Genomic DNA, 21,634 nt, shown 5'->3' with positions numbered 1-21,634 from the left:
TTCTCGTGTTTCAGAACCACATTTACGAGTGGGTGCGTGACCACCGGGTGCACCACAAGTTCACGGACACGGATGCAGACCCGCACAACTCGAGCCGCGGCTTCTTCTTCTCACACATCGGCTGGCTGATGGTCCGCAAGCATCCTGACGTGAGCGAGAAGGGCAAAAAAGTGGACATGTCGGACCTGGAACGGGATCCCCTCGTCATGTGGCAGAAGAGGTGTGTAACCCCTGAAGACTCCTTACCTACAAGACTGGTCGCCAAACTACAGCGTTTTACCGGTGTAGGTGCAGATATTTCTATTGGTGCCCGAGGACAGTGTACTGAGCAACGTTACACCAGTATTTACTTCTTTGCAGTCTAATTATTATAGCTAATACCGATAGTTTGATTTGGGGTTGACGTAAGTACGCAGGGCATATACCAGCCATTAATGTTTATTTTAACCTTGGCAGCAAATCAGCTATTGACGTGTGGGCGTGCGGACGCAAAATGGATAGTCTATACTGAAAGGCATAGTCAACTTCTTTGTGCAGTTACGACTGTGCAGAAAACATCAGGTGGTGAATTATTTGACGTGTTTCCGGCAAGACTGTTCGACGCAGAGAAAAATCAAACAACACACTGAAGTGGGTTCATATTAAGGTACAATCTGCACATATGCTCCTAACACCGTGAATTTCATTAAAAGGAAACACGCATTTAATATAGAAACACCAAACACATTAGCACTATTGATTGCATTCCACTTCTAAGACGTTTTGAACACGGAGTATTGCGCCCTCTGAAGATCGTATCATCAAGCCGTGTGGGTGGATGTGATAACAATGAACGCCCCTATCTCGGTCAAGAGATAGGCCCATGATCAAGGATAGGAAAATATAGCTAATACACGTAGACGACGCCCGAAGGCAGTGTGTGGCAAAAATAATATCGTCAGTCTCCGATTTAGATGTCAAACCGTCTGAGAGGTTCGAAGTGTTTAAGGCGGTTATGATAAGGTTTGTAGTGGCATTAAGGTCACGTGTTTCAAGGGAAACACATCGGACAGAAAAATTATTCATCCTCGGGCGACATCATGCTATTACCAGAAAGAGATTTTCACTCTGTGGTGGAGTGTTCGCTGATAAGAAACTTCCTGGCAGATTAAAACTGTGTGTCGGACCGAGACTCGAACTCGGGACCTTTGCCTTTTGTCGGAAACAGCTCTACCAACTGAGCTACCGAAGCACGACTCACGAGCCCTCCTCACAGCTTCAGTTCAAGGTAGGAGACGAGGTACTGGCAGAGTTGAAGCTGTGAGAAAGGGTCATCAGTCGTGCTTGGGTCGCTCAGTTGGTAGAGCACTTGCCCGCGAAAGGCAAAGGTCCTGAGTTCGAGTCTCGGTCCGGCACACAGTTTTAATCTGCTAGGAAGTTTCAAGTATCATGCTATTATCTTGTAACACAGCTTCTAACTTTAATAATGGCTTCAGCTAGCCGAGGAAGAAAGTCCACTTTCTTTCAGGTATGCCATATACTGCTGAAAACACTCATTGATGATTAGGTCCCGTTATGCTGCCAAATTGCGGTTACGTTTATTCACCTGATTTCCAAATAATCGTAGACATATTCTATGGAGTTAAGATTGGAATTTTAGAGTGACAATCAAGTTACGGTAGAGTGTCAGAATGTAGAATGCCCCTCAAGTACATTAACACAGCTGTTATTCTGGAAGACAGAGTGCCCGAAGGGCACTCATCACGGAGATATAGAGGGAACGGCAACACTTGGTCACAGAGGGTGCTGAAATAAACCCCTTACCCAAATAAGCCAAAGTCATGGTACGAGAAACACATCACACAACTATACTCGGCCTCTAATACACCCACCACACATTGGGTTTTGAACACTTCGTGGGCATCTTTGCACGCAGTGTCTTGCACCCTTTGTAAAGAGGCGAAATCGTGGCTTGTCGGACTAAACTACAAGCCTCCAGTCAGATAAGGTGCAGTTTCTGTGTTGTTTGGCCCATTGAAATCGTACTGCTTTATCTCCCGCCTTAAGGAATGCCGTTTAGCGTGGTACTCGACTCCAGACGTCCACTCCATGCTGTTCACTTCGAAACATTCGTTCGTAAACTGGTTGAGATTAAGCTGAATTCGCTGACAGCAGCAATTCCTGTCGAGTTTGAAACAGAGTGTCGTTGATAAGGAGTGAAAATCTTCTCCAGCTCCTGTCGGTTGGATCTTTTTACCGCGATTGTTGTTACTCATTATTACAAGAAGGTTAATTATTTTATTTTAATTATAACCTTCGTTACTTGAGAAGGCCTCCATGAAAAACGAGTGTTCGTAGGACAAAGAAACTTTGTGAAAACATTTGTAAGAACATGCGGGAGAGAAATAACGAATGAACCATTGAAAGAAATACATTTTAACGCAGCACGTTTCGAACGTTGGGCCACGGAATAGTCAGGTGTCGTGGCACAGCTCGTAGAATAGTCTGCTGTTTCTATACAGCTCGTGCACTGCTTGTAGATTGTACACTGCGTCCAGCATACTCAGCCATGGCAACAGAAACTTCAACAATTTGTGACGCAATTGCCCATCGCCCTCTCCCAGGAACAATTCCCAAATCCCCAGTAAATTCGATATTCCGAATCATATTCTTCAACACCCGTGCGGAAAGAGGACCTCTCTCTGCTCCTTTAACGCGTCGATTCTCTCGAAGAGCAGCAGAACTGTTGCTTTTGTTTTGATAAAACAGCTTTGCAGGTAAAAGTGCAGCTGACCTTGTCTAAGCCCATGTTGACTACTGGCAACTGTGATGCACCCTGACGCCTGTGTTTCAGCTCTACGTCGCCATAGCAGTACTGTCGCCTAAAGGCAAGTCATGACACTAACACTGCTAACAACGCAAATCCTGCAGCGTACGCTCTCGACATCACTACTATAACGTTGGGTACTCATGCAGTATGCAGTTTTCCGTCTGCACTGGCTCAAGTAGCGGAAGTTTAGTTCAAAAATGGTTCAAATGGCTCTGAGCACCATGGGGCTTAACTTCTGAGGTCATCAGTCTCCTAGAACTTAGAACTACTTAAACCTAACTAACCTAAGGAGATCACACACATCCATGCCCGACGCAGGATTCGAACCTGCGACCGAAGCGGTCGCGCGTGTCCAGACTATAGCGCCTAGAACGCTCGGCCACTCCGGCCGGCGAAGTTTAGTTAAAAACACTCTATACATAGTAGCGAGTACCCGTCGATACAGCAACAAATCGAGCAATTTCATTCAATGGATGACCATAGACGCTTCCGAACGCTATTGTCATTTTCTGCCATTCTGTGAAGTCTCCAAGTCGACCTACCTCATTACGCTGATATCATACAATTGCCTGACGCATACACAACACTTCACTACCACTTGTTTCATCAGTGGAAGATCGCTTGATCACTTGTTACCAGTTTTACACCACTTATACCGCTCCATAGCAACCATTGCTGTATTTCAGGGTGGTAACTAATTTCTGTAACTCGAGCTTACGGTGTCTGTCGGGATCTGCACATAGTTGGTCTCTCTATGTTCGTAATATCGTATATCTCCCACTCGCAACGATATGACAGACGCCATTAAATGGACCAGTGGTGACATTCATCCTTTTTTTAGTCCAGTTTACGGACCAATTCAAGGTATGCATCGACGAGGAGAAAATAGAGGCATTTTTTTTATATGTATAATATCATGGAATGGTACCAATGGTATCGGCGTCATGGTGTGAGAGCGTCAGCATAGTCATAGGAAGAATACCGTGCGGTGTAAGACCAGTTTACCCGCGAGCGGGCATCGCGCGCCATACCGATGGTTACCATGTAGAACACGTGTACATATTTACCCGGTTTTGGAAGTTTTGACCTTTCGAATACCTTTCGTGATGCCTAGAACGTTTCGTATCTCAAACTGTTATATTTCACCCATAATTATGAATGTGTAGTCTCCGTTGACAGATCTTCTCGGGTTGACGGAGACGGAAAGAAGGAAGAAACGTTACAGTTTAACCTTCCGTCGGCGACGAGTTCGTTGGAGAAGGAAATTTGACGTGTCTTCTTCAAAGGAACCATCACACCCTTTTTCTTAAACAAGTTAGAAAAAGCACAGTTCAAACCCAGAAACATCGTCGTTCAGAAGATAAATTTCGACAGTTTTTCTCCTTGTGTCGCGCGGAATTAGCCGAGCGGTCTCAGGCGCTTCAGTCGTGGACTGTGCGGCTGGTCCCGGCGGAGGTTCGAGTCCTCCCTCGGGTATGGGTGTATGTGTAAACTTAGGGAGTGATGACCTTAGCAGTTAAGTCCCATAAGATTTCACACACATTTGAACATTTTTTTTCCTCCTTGTCAACTACAGGCAAAATGTACATATGATATTACACAGATCTATCAGGACTAATCTGGAAAGCTTGTAAGAGTGATGCATGGTAGGTTGTGCTACGAAGTAAACGTTAATAAAAAATTCGATACATGGCGCCTTGAAGTTAGCAAATCAGGCCATCACCTGTGCAGATTCAAGCACCCCACCAGAGATGATGTCGCAGAACGTGTTCTTCCTCTGGTTTCCTGTAACAAAATAGGAGAACGATACAAAAATTGGACATGGGACTCTAGTAGGGGCCGAACCCAACCCAAGGACCGAGCAATCTCGAGCGCTGTGATCCACGCTATGGGAACAACTGACACTAATTGAATCTGGCAGCAGAGGAATTTGCGCTTGCAGCGCCCTGATTAGCCAACTTCAGTAACTAACTCGGAAACGGCGCAACGAATCGAATTTTTTTCTTAACAATTATTTCTCAGCACAACTTACCCTACAACACCCTTACAAGCTTTTCAGTTTCTGATCACACTGTATATCACTAAGGGGAAAGTTTTGTTGCCGTCAATTCTTTCGTTTCGCCTCATTAATGTGATTATAGAGATCGTTTCTGTTAAGAACGTGTGTTCCACAGTGCTTTATGCTGATTTTGAAAACTGTTTATGTATTTCATTAAGCCACGAGCGAAATGCGGCTTTCTTTAAAGACATTCTGAAGATATTTTATCCGCACAGAATCAAACCAAGATCTTTTTCTCCTAAACTTAACTGTATACGCAACCTGCCCTTGAAATACTACATATTTTACTGTGTAAGATTTTCCCTAATGAAACTGACTTTTTGTGGTGATGCAATATCTGCAGCCGAAGGCTGTTTTTTATACGACTGTACATATTCGTACTGCAGGTGGTACCTCTTCATCATGCCGTTGTTCTGCTTCGTGCTGCCCGCCTGGATCCCGGTGCGTGTGTGGGGCGAGGACCCCTGGGTGTCGTGGCACGTGGCTGCTATCTTCCGCTACACGCTGTCCCTCAACTGCACGTGGCTCGTCAACAGCGCCGCACACATTTGGGGAGTCAAGCCGTACGACAGGTAAGTCGGAGCAACATTCTGGCTGTTGCGACTGCCTAAATACTTCGCAGTGCCTAGTTCTATACCAGCAGGATATACTGTTGCAATACAAATCTGATGTGGGTACCTTTGTAATGTTGTTTTTGTTGTGGTCTTCAGTCCTGAGACTGGTTTGATGCAGCTCTCCATGCTACTCTATCCTGTGCAAGCTTTTTCATCTCCCAGTACCTACTGCAACCTACATCCTTCTGAACCTGCTTAGTGTATTCATCTCTTGGTCTCCCTCTACGATTTTTACCCTCCACGCTGCACTCCAATACTAAATTGGTGATCCCTTGATGCCTCAGAACATGTCCTACCAACCGATCCCTTCTTCTGGTCAAATTGTGCCACAAACTTCTCTTCTCCCCAATCCTATTCAATACTTTCTCATTAGTTATGTGATCTACCCATCTAGTCTTCAGCATTCTTCTGTAGCACCACATTTCGAAAGCTTCTATTCTCTTCTTGTCCAAACTATTTATCGTCCATGTTTCACTTCCATACATGGCTACACTCCATACAAATACTTTCAGAAAGGACTTCCTGACACTTAAATCTATACTCGATGTTAACAAATTTCTCTTCTTCAGAAACGCTTTCCTTGCCATTGCCAGTCTACATTTTATATCCTCTCTACTTCGACCATCATCAGTTATTTTGCTCCCCAAATAGCAAAACTCATTTACTACTTTAAGTGTCTCATTTCCTAATCTAATTCCCTCAGCATCACCCGACTTAATTAGACTACATTCCATTATTCTTGTTTTGCTTTTGTTGATGTTCATCTTATATCCTCCTTTCAAGACACTGTCCATTCCATTCAACTGCTCTTCCAAGTCCTTTGCTGTCTCTGACAGAATTACAATGTCATCGGCGAACCTCAAAGTTTTTATTTCTTCTCCATGAATTTTAATACCTACTCCGAATTTTTCTTTTGTTTCCTTTACTGCTTGCTCAATATACAGATTGAACAACATCGGGGAGAGGCTACAACCCTGTCTTACTCCCTTCCCAACCACTGCTTCCCTTTCATGTCCCTCGACTCTTATAACTGCCATCTGGTTTCTGTACAAATTGTAAATAGCCTTTCGCTCCCTGTATTTTACCCCTGCCACCTTTAGAGTTTGAAAGAGAGTATTCCAGTCAACATTGTCAAAAGCTTTCTCTAAGTCTACAAATGCTAGAAACGTAGGTTTGCCTTTCCTTAATCTTTCTTCTAAGATTCGTAAGGTCAGTATTGCCTCACGTGTTCCAGTGTTTCTACGGAATCCAAACTGATCTTCCCCGAGGTTGGCTTCTACTAGTTTTTCCATTCGTCTGTAAAGAATTCGTGTTAGTATTTTGCAGCTGTGACTTATTAAACTGATAGTTCGGTAATTTTCACATCTGTCAACACCTGCTTTCTTTGGGATTGGAATTATTATATTCTTCTTGAAGTCTGAGGGTATTTCGCCTGTTTCATACATCTTGCTCACCAGATGGTAGAGTTTTGTCAGGACTGGCTCTCCCACGGCCGTCAGTAGTTCCAATGGAATATTGTCTACTCCGGGGGCCTTGTTTCGACTCAGGTCTTTCAGTGCTCTGTCAAACTCTTCACGCAGTATCATATCTCCCATTTCATCTTCATCTACATCCTCTTCCATTTCCATAATATTGTCCTCAAGTACATCGCCCTTGTATAGACCCTCTATATACTCCTTCCACCTTTCTGCTTTCCCTTCTTTGCTTAGAACCGGGTTTCCATCTGAGCTCTTGATATTCATACAAGTCGTTCTCTTATCTCCAAAGGTCTCTTTAATTTTCCTGTAGGCGGTATCTATCTTACCTCTAGTGAGATAGGCCTCTACATCCTTACATTTGTCCTCTAGCCATCCCTGCTTAGCCATTTTGCACTTCCTGTCGATCTCATTTTTGGGACGTTTGTATTCCTTTTTGCCTGTTTCACTTACTGCATTTTTATATTTTCTCCTTTCATCAATTAAATTCAATATTTCTTCTGTTACCCAAGGATTTCTACTAGCCCTCGTCTTTTTACCTACTTGATCCTCTGCTGCCTTCACTACTTCATCCCTCAAAGCTACCCATTCTTCTTCTACTGTATTTATTTCCCCCATTCCTGTCAATTGTTTCCTTATGCTGTCCCCGAAACTCTGTACAACCTCTGGATTAGTCAGTTTATCCAGGTTCCATCTCCTTATATTCCCACCTTTTTGCAATTTCTTCAGTTTTAATCTACAGTTCATAACCAATAGATTGTGGTCAGAGTCCACATCTGCCCCTGGAAATGTCCAACAATTTAAAACCTGGTTCCTGAATCTGTCATACCATTATATTATCTATCTGATACCTTTTAGTATCTCCAGGGTTCTTCCATGTATACAACCTTCTTTCATGATTCTTAAACCAAGTGTTAGTTATGATTATGTTGTGCTCTGTGCAAAATTCTACCAGGCGGCTTCCTCTTTCATTTCTGTCCCCCAATCCATATTCACCTACTATGTTTCCTTCTCTCCCTTTTCCTACACTCGAATTCCAGTCACCCATGACTATTAAATTTTCGTCTCACTTCACAATCTGAATAATTTCCAAGCTAGATAGGATGAGGAGGGAGAAGGGGGTTGGGGAATGGGAGCTGGCTGTTGGCAAGAGATCTGCTAGGAGAAGGAGATTTTCAGATAGTTTTACTATTGGTGTTTGTAATAGATATGACCAACTGTCAGAGTCTAGTGGAGAGGAATCTCTAGTAGCTGTAGATGTAGGAAGTATGCAGCAGACCTCAGCAGTTACGGTGGCTAGGACAGTTGCAAAGTCTAAGAGAAAGAAGAAGGTTCTGCTGTTAGGTAGTTCTCATGGTAGAGGTGTAGGCCAGCAGTTGCAGGAAGTTTTGGGGAGTGAGTACCAGGTCACCAGCATTGTGAAGCCTAATGCAGGATTGGCTCAGGTGACTTTTAACATAGGGGGGTTATGTAGGGATTTTACTAAAGAGGATCAGGTAGTGATTGTGGGTGGGGCTGGTAATAGTATTGATAGGGATGGGAAGTATGACATAGATGGTGACCTGGAAAAGATAGCCACTCAGACTGGCAACACGAATGTGCATTTCGTGGAACTGTTTCAGCGTCACGATCGGCCTCATCTTAATATAGCCGTCAGGCGTAATAACATGAGACTTGGGGGTGCGCTGATGACAGAAGGCATGAGTCACATTTCAGTGGTGTCGGTGGAGTCTATCAGTAGGACGGGTTTCACTAGACATGGCCTGCACCTCAACAGGTATGGGAAGGGGAGGTTGGCAAAACTTATAGGTGACAGCATAGGTGGGGGTGGTGGGATCACTCATGGGAAAATTCCGGTAGTTGTGGGTGTTAGAGCTGTACCTTTTTTAGATTGAAGTCAGCTGATAGGTATTCCTGCTTAAGGGAAGTCTCTCTAACAAAGAAACCACTTTCTACAAAGCTTGGGTATCCGATTAATGAGGGAATTAGTATATTTCATCAAAATATACAAGGTATTCGAGATAAAGTTAGTGAACTGCTTATAGATGTTGACTCTGAAATTATTGGTATATCTGAACACTTCTTAAATAAGGAGATAATTCAGAGGCTTCCTTTACCAGGATACAGGTTGGCTGGCAGCTTTTCTAGGAGCTCTTTGCGGTGTGGGGGAGTAGCCATGTATGTGAGAAACGGTATCCCATTTGAGTCAATTGATGTTTCAAAGTACTGCACTGAAAAGGTGTTTGAATGTTGTGCAGGTGTGGTTAAATTTAGTGGAGCTAAACTTCTTACTGTTGTTATTTATAGATCCCCAGACTCCGATTTCACAACATTTTTGCTAAAGCTAGAGGAGGTTCTTGGTTCACTTTATAGGAAATACAAAAAGTTAGTTATATGTGGTGACTTCAATATTAATTGTATAAGTGATTGTGCAAGGAAAAGGATGCTGGTAGACCTCCTTAATTCATATAATCTTATGCAAACCGTATTCTTTCCAACGAGAGTGCAAGGGAACAGTAGAACAACCATAGACAATATTTTTGTTCATTCGTCATTATTAGAAGGGCATTCTGTTAGCAAAAAGGTGAATGGCCTTTCAGATCATGATGCACAAATTTTAAGTCTAAAAGATTTTTGTGCTTCAACACATGTTAAATATAGTTACCAACTTTTTAGGAAAGCTGATCCAGTTGCTGTACAGACTTTTGTAAACCTTATCAAGGAACAAGATTGGCAAGATGTTTATAGTGCTGATACAGTAGACGATAAATATAATGCTTTCCTCAAGACTTTTCTCGTGCTCTTTGAAAGTTGCTTTCCGTTAGAACGTTTAAAACAGGGTACTAGCACAAACAGGCAGCCTGGGTGGCTGACTAAAGGGATAAGAATATCTTGTAGAACAAAGTGGCAATTATATCAAAACGTTAGAAACAGTCAAAATCTAAATGCAGCAGCCCATTACAAACAGTATTGTAAGGTGCTTAAAAAAGTTATTAGGAAGGCAAAAAGTATGTGGTATGCAGATAGAATAGCTAAGTCTCAGGATAAAATTAAAACCATATGGTCAGTCGTAAAGGAAGTGGCTGGTCTGCAGAGACAGGTCGAGGATATAGAATCAGTGCGTAGTGGGGATGTCCGTGTTGCTGATAAGTCGCATATATGTACAGTACTTAATAATCACTTTCTGAATATAGCAGGTGAACTAAATAGAAACCTAGTCCCAACAGGGAATCATATAGCGCTCTTAGAAAAAAGTGTTCCGAGACTGTTACCTGAAATGCTCCTCCATGATACTGACAAGAGGGAGATTGAGTTAATAATTAAATCACTAAAGACCAAGAACTCTCATGGATATGACGGGGTATCTAGCAGAATACTGAAGTATTGTTCCACGTATATTAGCTCAGTACTTAGCCATATCTGTAACTTTTCCTTTAGCAGTGGTCGGTTTCCTGACCGATTAAAGTACTCGGTAGTGAAGCCACTTTATAAAAAGGGAGACAGGGATAATGTTGACAATTATAGACCTATTTCTATGCCATCGGTGTTTGCTAAAGTTATCGAGAGGCTTGTATATACAAGGTTACTGCAGCATTTAAATTCACATAATTTGCTGTCAAATGTACAGTTTGGTTTTAGAAATGGCTTAACAACTGAAAATGCTATATTCTCTTTTCTCTGTGAGGTTTTGGACGGATTAAATAAAAGGTTGAGAACGTTAGGTGTTTTCTTTGATTTAACGAAGGCTTTTGACTGTGTTGACCACAAAATATTACTGCAGAAGTTGGAACATTATGGAGTAAGGGGAGTAGCTTACAATTGGTTCGCCTCCTACTTTAAGAACAGAAAGCAGAAGGTAATCCTCCGCAATATTGAGAGTGGTAATGATGTTCAGTCCCAATGGGGCACTGTTAAATGGGGCGTTCCCCAAGGGTCGGTGCTGGGGCCACTGCTGTTCCTTATTTATGTAAATGATATGCCTTCTAGTATTACAGGTGATTCAAAAATATTTCTGTTTGCTGATGACACCACCTTGGTAGTGAAGGATCTTGTGTGTAATATTGAAACATTATCAAATAATGTAGTTCATGAAGTAAGTTCGTGGCTTGTGGAAAATAATTTGATGCTAAATCACAGTAAGACTCAGTTTTTACAGTTTCTAACCCACAATTCAACAAGAACTGACATTTTAATCAGACAGAATGGGCATGTTATAAGCGAGACGGAACAGTTCAAGTTCCTAGGCGTACGGATAGATAGTAAGCTGTTGTGGAAAGCCCATGTTCAGGATCTTGTTCAGAAACTAAATGCCGCTTTATTTACCATTAGAACAGTATCTGAAATAAGTGACATTTCAACACGAAAAGTAGTATACTTCGCATATTTTCATACGCTTATGTCATATGGTATTATTTTTTGGGGTAATTCTTCTGATTCAAAAAGGGTATTTTTGGCTCAAAAACGGGCTGTTCGAGCTATGTATGGTGTAAGTTCGAAAACCTCTTGTCGACCCCTATTCAATAGTCTGGGAATTTTGACATTGCCCTCACAGTATGTATTTTCTTTAATGTCGTTTGTTGTTAGCAATATTAGCTTATTCCCAAGAGTTAGCAGCTTTCACTCAGTTAATACTAGGCAGAAATCAAATCTGCATGTGGAATGCACTTCCTTGACTCTTGTGCAGAAAGGAGTGCAGTATTCTGCTGCATCCATTTTCAATAAGCTACCACAAGAACTCAAAAATCTTAGCAGTAGCCCAAACACTTTTAAGTCTAAACTGAAGAGTTTCCTCATGGCTCACTCCTTCTATTCTGTCGAGGAGCTCCTGGAAGAGATAAAAAATTAAGCAAATTCCAGTGTTACATTCTTGATTTTCTTTATTTAAACTAACGACTTGTTTCATTTTATGTGTTTCTACAATCGTGTTATAATTTCATGTATTGACTCGTTCCATGACCATGGAGACTTCTCCTAAATGTGGTCCCACGGAACAATAAATAAATAAATAAATAAAATAAATAAATTTCATCATACATTTCTTCAATTTCTTCGTCATCTGCAGAGCTAGTTGGCATATAAACTTGTACTACTGTAGTAGGCATGGGCTTTGTGTCTATCTTGGCCACAATAATGCGTTCACTATGCTGTTTGTAGTAGCTTACCCGCATTCCTATTTTCCTATTCATTATTAAACCTACTCCTGCATTACCCCTATTTGATTTTGTGTTTATAACCCTGTATTCACCTGACCAGAAGTCTTGTTCCTCCTGCCACCGAACTTCACTAATTCCCACTATATCTAACTTCAACCTATCCATTTCCCTTTTTAAATTTTCTAACCTACCTGCCCGATTAAGGGATCTGACATTCCACGCTCCGATCCGTAGAACGCCAGTTTTCTTTCTCCTGATAACGACATCCTCTTGAGTAGTCCCCGCCCGGAGATCCGAATGGGGGACTATTTTACCTCCGGAATATTTTACCCAAGAGGACGCCATCATCATGTAATCATACAGTAAAGCTGCATGCCCTCGGGAAAAATTACGGCTGTAGTTTCCCCTTGCTTTCAGCCGTTCGCAGTACCAGCACAGCAAGGCCGTTTTGGTTATTGTTACAAGGCCAGATCAGTCAATCATCCAGACTGTTGCCCTTGCAACTACTGAAAAGGCTGCTGCCCCTCTTCAGGAACCACACGTTTGTCTGGCCTCTCAACAGACACCCCTCCGTTGTGGTTGCACCTACGGTACGGCTATCTGTATCGCTGAGGCACGCAAGCCTCCCCACCAACGGCAAGGTCCATGGTTCATGGGGGGGGACCTTTGTAATGTACATTTCATTTCCATCTAAAATTCTAACTTGGACCTCACATCTTCCTCGCGGTTGCAATACAAATCTGAAGTGGGTACCTTTGTAATCCACATTTCATTTCCACCTAAGATTTTGACTTGGACCTCACATCTTCCTGGCTCACCAGTCACGATCTCCGAATATGTAAAACTTCCAGACTGCTGAAGCTTCCAGATAGATTAAAAATTTGCACCGGAGCTGGAACCTTTCCGCGGGAAATATTCTTATTGAGTGAACTACTGATGCACAACTCTCGACCCATCCTAGCCTTTTTACAGCGAAATAGTGATAGGGCACAAATTGCTGTATGGTGACAGGCTTACCCTACAAATTTAGTACGCCTGCCCACCTTTCTACCGAAAAGTAGCGCTGAAACATATAACCACAACATCATTTGTTCACTTCAGTAAGCCAGGTACTTGTACTTCTACGGCATTTGTTTGTTTATCTGATAGTAATTGCTACATAAAATGCTGTGATCCGTCAGGATATGCTTCTCCAAGCTATTGGGTCTTACTTCAATCAAACGCCTTCTGCAAGTAACGGGAGACGGATAACGGTATGAAATGGCCTCTAGGGTGAAAGCACAGGGGAACTTCGTGTGTTCTGGAACCATCACGGTAGTTATGAAAGCCATATAGGAATCCGGAAAATTACGGCCAAAAGGTATCTGATAAAGCCGTTGTACGGTCAACAGGTTAGGGGTGGATAAAATCTTTCGAAACAAAAAAGAACTAAAACTTTGAACATAGCTGCTAAGGTTCAGTGACCGTGTCAGAATTATATTAGAACAAATAAGTCCTCGGTCACAAATATTAAGTCAAAATTGACCAGGTTTCGACGCTTTGTTGCAACCCGTACTCACTCAGGTACGAGCAGCCCTTAGCGGCTTGCCATCTTATTTTATTTACAACTTTTCATGACGTCGCCTTTCCAGTTTAGATTTGTTTAGAATGTGACTTGTAAGTACAGCATCTCTCTCCAGTCAGTACACACTTTAGTTTATTAATGTTTTGTATACCTATTACGTTTTAGAACAGTTAATTTAATTCTGAAGACGACACTCGTAGTAGCGTCGAAACCTGGTAAATTTTGACTTAATATTTGTGACCGAGGGCTTATTTGTCCTAATACAAAAAAGAACTTCATATCTCGCATTGTAATTGAAAAATAGTTCTGATAAAAATGTAGTCAAAGTGAAAATCAACACTGTAATATTGTAAACAGCTACAGTTTCGCTGAAGAAACTATTTATATCAATGTAGCTAGTTTCTGATCTAAGCAGTGGCATACATTTCTCGTGTATTTGTGACTTTCTCTTTACGAATAAGGTAAGACTGTAGGAAAACAGTATGCTGTTGACTGAAGATCGCCTTAGGTCCCAAACTCAATACGGAAAAATAAATCTCCATTGTGGCAAAACTGTGTCTGCTTACAGTTTTTTTATGAGTGTTTCATTGCTGAACAATGCAGTGTTCAAACCATCATGGATAATGTAACTGTTCCACTGTCTTAGTGTATAAAATTATGAGCATTAGTCATATGGTCATACTGAAAAATGCTCCGCTCTTTGTGTAGCACCCCATTTGTCGAGAGACTCGTTTCGCTATTTTCAACTATCCCAAAAATATTTCGGCTTAATTGCTTGTATGATTCCCTAAAGAATTTAAATAAAAAACTTGGATTGTTGGACAGGGAAATGAGGATAATACCGAAGTGTGTTTCGTGTAAGAGCAGTCTTAGCCATCATCTAAAGTGAAATAGAGAACTTATACACTCACATGTGTCATCTGAGTGTTCCATGGCGGCATAATGGCCCAAATATTCTCGATTTCCATGCCTCATCAACTAAAATGACATTCTCAACATTTCGACAGCTGTCGCAACTAACGTCTTCAGGAGATAAAACTTCCGAGTGCTGGACTAGGTTTTCTTTGTTCCTTTTCATTTTCTATCCCTAAAGATAGAGCGGACTGTTCGAGCAATGACCGACAGAAGAGTCGGCGAATTTTTCAGCCAAATACCTGGCGAGGTAGTAGTGAGGCTGGGGGAATCTGGTTGGGAATAAATAAATGGGAGGGCATTTCTAGTTCTAGCACTTGCCCCTTAGCACCAAGGTAAACCTTGGTCAGAAACAGCGGATGGGAACTATTTTTAATTTAATTCTAGGACGATATGCCCCATACAAAAAATATGAAGCTTCAGTGTTCGTACAGGTATATTTGTCTGTGTGTATACTGAGTAAAGCGGATAATTTGCTCGAAATGTGCAGTGTATCTACGTCGTAGGAGCCCCGTGTGGAACAGGCAGTGTGTCCGCCTTATATACGCGAGGCAGCATCCCACGACAGCTCCGGCTCATCGTGGGTGCAATGACGTCAACAGGCGTGAGAGCCCGGTGCCATATTCAAAACTGCTGCTCAGGCAGCCTTGTAAATATAAGGCGTTTTTCTTTGTTTACGTTCGGTGTCCTAAGCCCTACTCCATGGCTTACTAAATACGCAATTATTGGATCTGAACTGCCTCTTTTATCTTAGAATTAAGGCGCAAAAAGAGCAATAATTTCGGGAACAGGTGTACACTATTAGTATGGCATTGAGGCGAACTTTGGACACGGAGCCGACATTTACATCCGAAATCTGTAGGATAACATCACTCATTACACAAAGAAGTAATGGAGACACTTGGATAAGTATGGTAGAAGTAAGGTATATCTTGGTCCAAAAATGCCATGGTACTCGAGACCTATCCTCACTCGTATTTTTTGCAGTGTGATTCCGTTAGCTAACAGTCGCCCAGAGCTCTGAGAGGGAACTTATATCGATGATGTGGCTGCCGCCTGTCTGGATACTGTTGCTGATACAAACATAGTGAGGGCTGCATAAAAATAATCGTTAGGAGCAGCTCAATCAGCCGTATACACTGAAGAGCCAAAGAAACTGGTACACCTGCCTAATATCGTCTAGGGCCACCGCGAGCACGCAGAAGTGCCGCAACACGACGTGGCATGGACTCGACTAATGTCTAAAGTAGTGCTGGAGGGAACTGACACCATGAATCCTGCATGTCAGTCCATAACTCCGTAAGAGTACGAGGGGGTGAAGATCTCTTCTGAACAGCACATTGCAAGGCATCCCAGATATGCTCGATAATTTTCATGTCTGGCGAGTTTGGTGGCCAGCGGAAGTGTTTAAACCCACAAGAGTGTTCCTCGAGTCACTCTGTAGCAACTCTGGACGTGTGCAGTTACGAATTTTCCTGCTGAAATTGTCCAAGTCCGTCAGAATGTACAATGGATGCAGGTGATCAGACAGGATGCTTACGTACGTATCACCTGTTATAGTCGAATTTAGACACATCAGGCGTCCCATATTACGCCAAGTGAACACGCCCCACATCACTATAGAGCCTCCAAATGGTTCAAATGGGACTTAACGTCTGAGGTCATCAGTCCCCTAGAGTCAGAACTACTTAATAACCTAAGGACATAAAACACATCCATGCCCGAGGCAGGATTCGAACCTGCGCCCGTCGCAGCAGCGCGTTTCCGGACTGAAGTGCCTAGAACCGCTCGACCACAGCGGCCGGCACAGAAAGTCCCCTGCTGGTATGCAGGGTCTATGGATTCACGAGGGCGTCTCCATACCTGTACAGTCCATCCGTTCTATACAATTTGAAACGAGAGCCGTCCGACCAGGCAACGTATTTCCAGTCATAAACAGTCCATTGACGGGCACAGGCTAGGCGTAAAGCTTTGTGTCGTGCAGTCATCGAGGGTTCATGATTGGGCCTTGTGCTCCAAAAGCCCATATCTATGATGTTTCGTTGATCGGTTCGCAAGCTGACATTTGTTGACGGCCCAGCACTGAAATCTGCAGCAATTTGTGGAAAGCTTCACTTAAAGCTTCACTTGTGTCACAGTGAACGATTCTCTTCAGTCATCGTTGGTCCCGTTCTTGCAGGATCTTTCTCCGGCCGCAGCGATGTGGAGATTTGATGTTCTACCGAATTCCTGATGTTCACGGTACACTCGTGAAATGGTCGTACTGGAAAATCGCTACCTTGGAGATACCGTGTCCCATCGCTCGTGCACGGACTACAATACCACGTTCAAACTCACTTACATCTTGATAACCTGCCATTGTAGCAGCAGTAACCGATCTAACAATTGCGCCAGACACTTGTTGTCTTATACAGGCGTTGCCATCCGCAACGCCTTATTCTGCCTGTTTACATATCTCTGTATTTGAATACTTATGGCTATACCAGTTTCTTTGACGCTTCAGTGTATATGGCGAACACGCTGCCTAAACCAAAAATCAGAATTTTTAGCTGCTGAAGACGATAGCAGTGATAGCTGACGAAGGCTTGGGAAGTTTATCTCAGTAGATGTTTTTTAAAACAATATATTTTCTGAAACTTTCCGGCAGCCAGGAAGTTTCATATCAGCGCACACTCCGCTGCAGAGTGAAAATCTCATTGTGGAAACATCCCCCAGGCTGTGGCTAAGCCATGTCTCCGCAATATCCTTTCTTTCAGGAGTGCTAGTTGTGCAAGTTTCGCAGGAGAGCTTCTGTAAAGTTTGGAAGGTAGGAGGCGAGGTACTGGCAGGAGTAAAGCTGTGAGAAAGGGACGTGATTCGTGCTTGGGTAGCTCAATTGGTAGAGCACTTGCCCGCGAAAGGCAAAGTCCCGAGTTCGAGTCTCGGTCTGACACACAGTTTTAATCTGCCAGGAAGTTTCATATCAGCGCACACTCCGCTGCAGAGTGAAAATCACATTCTGGAAATATTTTTTCTGACAGAAAATGGTTCAAATGGCTCTGAGGACTATGGGACTTAACTTCTGAGGTCATCAGTCCCCTAGAACTTAGAACTACTTAAACCTAACAAACCTAAGGACACCACACGCATCCATGCCCGAGGCAGGATTCGAACCTGCGACCGTAGCGGTCCTGTGGTTCCAGACTGTAGCGCCTAGAACCACACGGCCACCTCGGCCGGCTTTCTGCCAGACCGACACTCAGTAATACTGTTTCTATCAATTTCTGTCACTAAGGGAACGGGCCAGTGTTGTGTTTAATTTAGCCACTGTGTGTGTGGAAACGCACAGCAACGTAGGACGGTTCATCGTGGTGCCACAGACGTACTAACAATGGCTGCTCTCCCACAGGAACATGAGTCCAGTAGAGAGCGTTCCGGTGGCAGTGGCGGCGTTCGGAGAGGGCTGGCACAACTACCACCACGTCTTCCCGTGGGACTACAAGGCGGCCGAGCTGGGCAACTACCGGCTCAACTTCACGACGGCGTTCATCGACTTCTTCGCGTGGCTCGGCTGGGCGTACGACCTGAAGACGGTGCCGGAGCGCATGGCACTGAGCCGCGCGGCGCGCTGTGGGGACGGCAGCCACCCGCGGTTGCAGCGCCGGAAGTCGCACGGCGCGCAGCCCGCCATCTGGGGCTGGGGGGACCCCGACATGCCGGCCGACGAAGTGCGCGACGCCAATGTCGCCCGGCAAGCGCTCTGAGCCGCCTCCAGAACGCACCGCGACCGCTGCGCCGACGTCCCTGCATGCGGGGGTCTCGCATCGTGTGGTGGGCAAAGATAGTGTTCAACACGCTTCCCCAGTCTCAAACCAACTCCCAGATTTTATGGTGTTTTGTTTTGGTGTCAGCTGTCATACGAACGAGTTTATTCTGTGATGCCACGCTCACATATTACGCTTCCCCCTTTCTTGCAGCTCCCCTGCTTGAGTAGGAAAACTCGTGATAGATTATTGGGTTTATGTTGACTTGGATTTTAGTGTGACACTGCACGAATTAGGAATAGCATTTCACCTTTCTATGTGATTTTCGCTTCTATTAGCCCTAAGCTGACATTATATTCACTCCGTTTGCGGCCTGCCTTGTAAACGGACAGGACTGGATTTACATACGGTGGCGGCGGCGTCCTAGAAACTTTTTCCGTGTCCCTCATTCGGTTTTCGATTTTAGACGTTTTTAGTTTTTGTAGGCTTTTTTTTCTTTCCAAAATTAGTACTTCACCATACAAAAAGTCAAAAAGTGCAATCAGTAACGGAATCACTTAATTAGCTCGAACGGCATCTCTCTTTTCCCTGTTCAATAGTTCTTTTTTTAATTTGCTTTCGGTTTGTGCCCATTCAGCCATCTCAATAATTGAAAGACAATACAACAGCAAATCGTTGACGAATTTCTTGTCAGTTATGACGGTATGAATGTAAGTACAACACGACGCTGAGCTTTCGAGCGGAGAAATTCTTCAAACCGGCTAGGAATCGAACCCAGTCCCCTTCGGTTAGCAATCTGTCGTGCTGACGGCGCAGCTGCCGACGAGAACTGTTCAAGAGTTCGTTTCGTATTTTGCTCGCGAATTAGCTTCTTCACGGCGCTCATTATCGTGTCAGATAGACTACTTTTTTTAAAAAAAAAGAAAAAGAAAAAGGTTATTATCTAACCTTCGCAACGATGATAACCGACAGCCAGAGCGTTCACCGCTTATACACAAATTGATGGGAAACACAGCTTTACAAACCGCTCACCAAAGCAATGAAAATTAGTCGATACGACGCACAGCTATACAGCAATTGCCGCCAGCGACATTAACAATCACCCTGTAACATAACTATGAAGCTACCGATTAGCCACAGTGGTGTCTACCGATAGTAAAATCATCAGTCGAGATTTTTCAGCGTCCCCTTTCCTGCGACCTAGACTTGGTACTGCCTGACCACAACGTAAATCTGGCCCTGGACGTAGACTTGCTGAGAGCAATCCTACAAATTCAGACTATCGTGGTGCAGTTGGTAAAGACACCGACACGCTGTTTGACAGTATGTCGTACTCCCAAAAATGTTGTTATGAACCAAAATAGGTGGACATTCATAACGTCTGTGTAATACGGTTTCTGTTTTTACTTTGCTGATTGATATTTCTACAAATTTCCAGCATTCTGCACAAAGTATGAAGTATTTCATTGTTGTGTTGCAACATTCGCAGGTCACCTTTTGGTTTGAGTGTGTGTTGCTCTTCTGCACTCTTAATAATCTTTATACAAACTGCAGCCAGTCGCCATTACTCGCTCTGTTTCCTCAAAAAAAGAGTTCCATCAATGATTATCAACAACTCAATTGAATATATCCATTACAATGATGTTTCTTATGTCTCCTTGGTAGGATACTGCTTCAGTTCCTCCCAAAACTCGTATTTATGAGTTAGAAATATTTCAGGGGAATAACAGTGACTGGTGACTTAACGCGAGTAGTATTAAGCTTATAAATCAATTCTCTTCATTCATAAATTAACTTCAAAATTTTCGCCAAGTAGCAGAGAACATCAGTGGTATTAAGTGCAGACAATGTCGCTTACTTCACGTAAACAATAACACATAAAATGTGGTTGCTGAGCCCTTCTCAGTCAGGAGTGACACAGAGTCATTCCAAAATTTCGTTAATGTTAAGGACAATGATTTTTAACAAAAGCTTTAACTAGTGTCAGATTCTTAGAGAATTATGTGTGTTTGTCATGAAATGTAGTCGTTGATATAGAACATTTGTTAATAATCTTAGTTTGTAAGTTAAGACTTTGACTTAAAGTCTTTCATTCATTGTCGCATCGAGCTCTGAAACAACTTGAGTTATTTAGATTCTTAATGCTTAATTTTCTCATCTTCGTATGACAGCTGTTGTACCAAATATCTTCGCCCATCGTGCCAAGTTAACAACTTCTTTTTGAAATTTTCCAGTTGATGTGAAAGAATGTTTAAAATATGATCTGAAGGTACAGTTGTGGATTTAAAAGCAATTTACAACCTGTTCACGAAAAGCAGTGAAACCGAGATCTTACCATAACATTTCGTCCAAACATGTAAACTGAAACCCAGTCACAGAAATAGTACCTTAATTAGTAAATAGTAACTTAAAGTTATTACATATCCATTTCGTTCAATGAATGCTGAATGTTTACCTCCGCAGCCTGTTAATCATTTCAGATGTGAAATGCTTTGTTACTCCGCTGAAAATATGTCATGTAGCTACAGTTCTGCACCCTTCTTCAGCTGATAAACGCTTCACCAGACATATATGTAGTTTGCGACTTCCGATAACTATATCGGAGCCAGATTAGTGAGATATGCACATCGTAGTAAGACGCCGTAGTAGACAGCTTTGTTCCCCAGTGGTGGTGGACACTCTCCTTAACAATGGAGTAACGGCCCCCGAGACGGCCGCACTAATTTTATTTATTGTTAGTTGTAGCGAGCACTAATATTGTACCTAGAGCCGCGAAACGCTGGCTTCAGGCTCAATTCTATGAATATATTTTTGTATATAAAATGTGTTGTGTGTGTATTAACTTTATTGCCAAATAAAGTTTCCATGTTTTAAGATGTTACGTGGTTTGAATGCTCATCTATGCAAATTGCCTTATCTTGTTGAACATTAATTTGAATCTATATATGAGAGGCAGTCAAATGAAAACGAGACAGACGGAAAAATAAGTAAAATATTCATTGTTTCAAAAGTAACTGCTGTAATTGTTAATAAATTTATCCCACTGTGAGCTAAGATGGTCAACGTCTTACTGAAAGAGTGTTTTCGGTTGCTTACGGACACATGTTGACCCCCCCCCCCCCCCCCTCCACAGGTTGCCAAGGGTGTTTCACTGCGCTGCAGGAATTTCGCTAGGTAGCCCTCACACATCCTCCAATACAAATACGATCCATCCCGATGCGATTTCCCTGTTTTTGGAGCCCTGAAAAAGACATTCGTGGCTTTCGATTTGCTTCGGAGGAAGAGGTGAACGCCTTGGTACAACC

The 21,634-nt window shown here is 43.0% G+C and overlaps 1 protein-coding gene across 2 annotated transcripts in view; it reads left to right on the top strand.

Annotated features, from left to right (window-relative positions):
- The window catches only part of LOC124776575 (acyl-CoA Delta-9 desaturase-like), a 136,911-nt gene extending 115,704 nt beyond the window's left edge, over positions 1 to 21,207 (top strand). For both annotated transcript variants that reach the window (XM_047251622.1, XM_047251623.1), the window contains exons 4-6: positions 15 to 220; positions 5,255 to 5,440; positions 17,975 to 21,207. In XM_047251622.1, the coding sequence (XP_047107578.1) occupies positions 15 to 220; positions 5,255 to 5,440; positions 17,975 to 18,329 (747 nt within the window). In that variant the 3' untranslated portion in view covers positions 18,330 to 21,207. The remainder of the gene's footprint in view (positions 1 to 14; positions 221 to 5,254; positions 5,441 to 17,974) is intronic.
- Positions 21,208 to 21,634: the final 427 nt, after the last annotated feature.

The sequence above is a fragment of the Schistocerca piceifrons genome, chromosome 2, assembly GCF_021461385.2.
Source record: "Schistocerca piceifrons isolate TAMUIC-IGC-003096 chromosome 2, iqSchPice1.1, whole genome shotgun sequence".
Taxonomy (NCBI): Eukaryota; Metazoa; Arthropoda; class Insecta; order Orthoptera; family Acrididae; genus Schistocerca; species Schistocerca piceifrons.
This window is presented reverse-complemented; position numbering and strand designations above follow the sequence as displayed.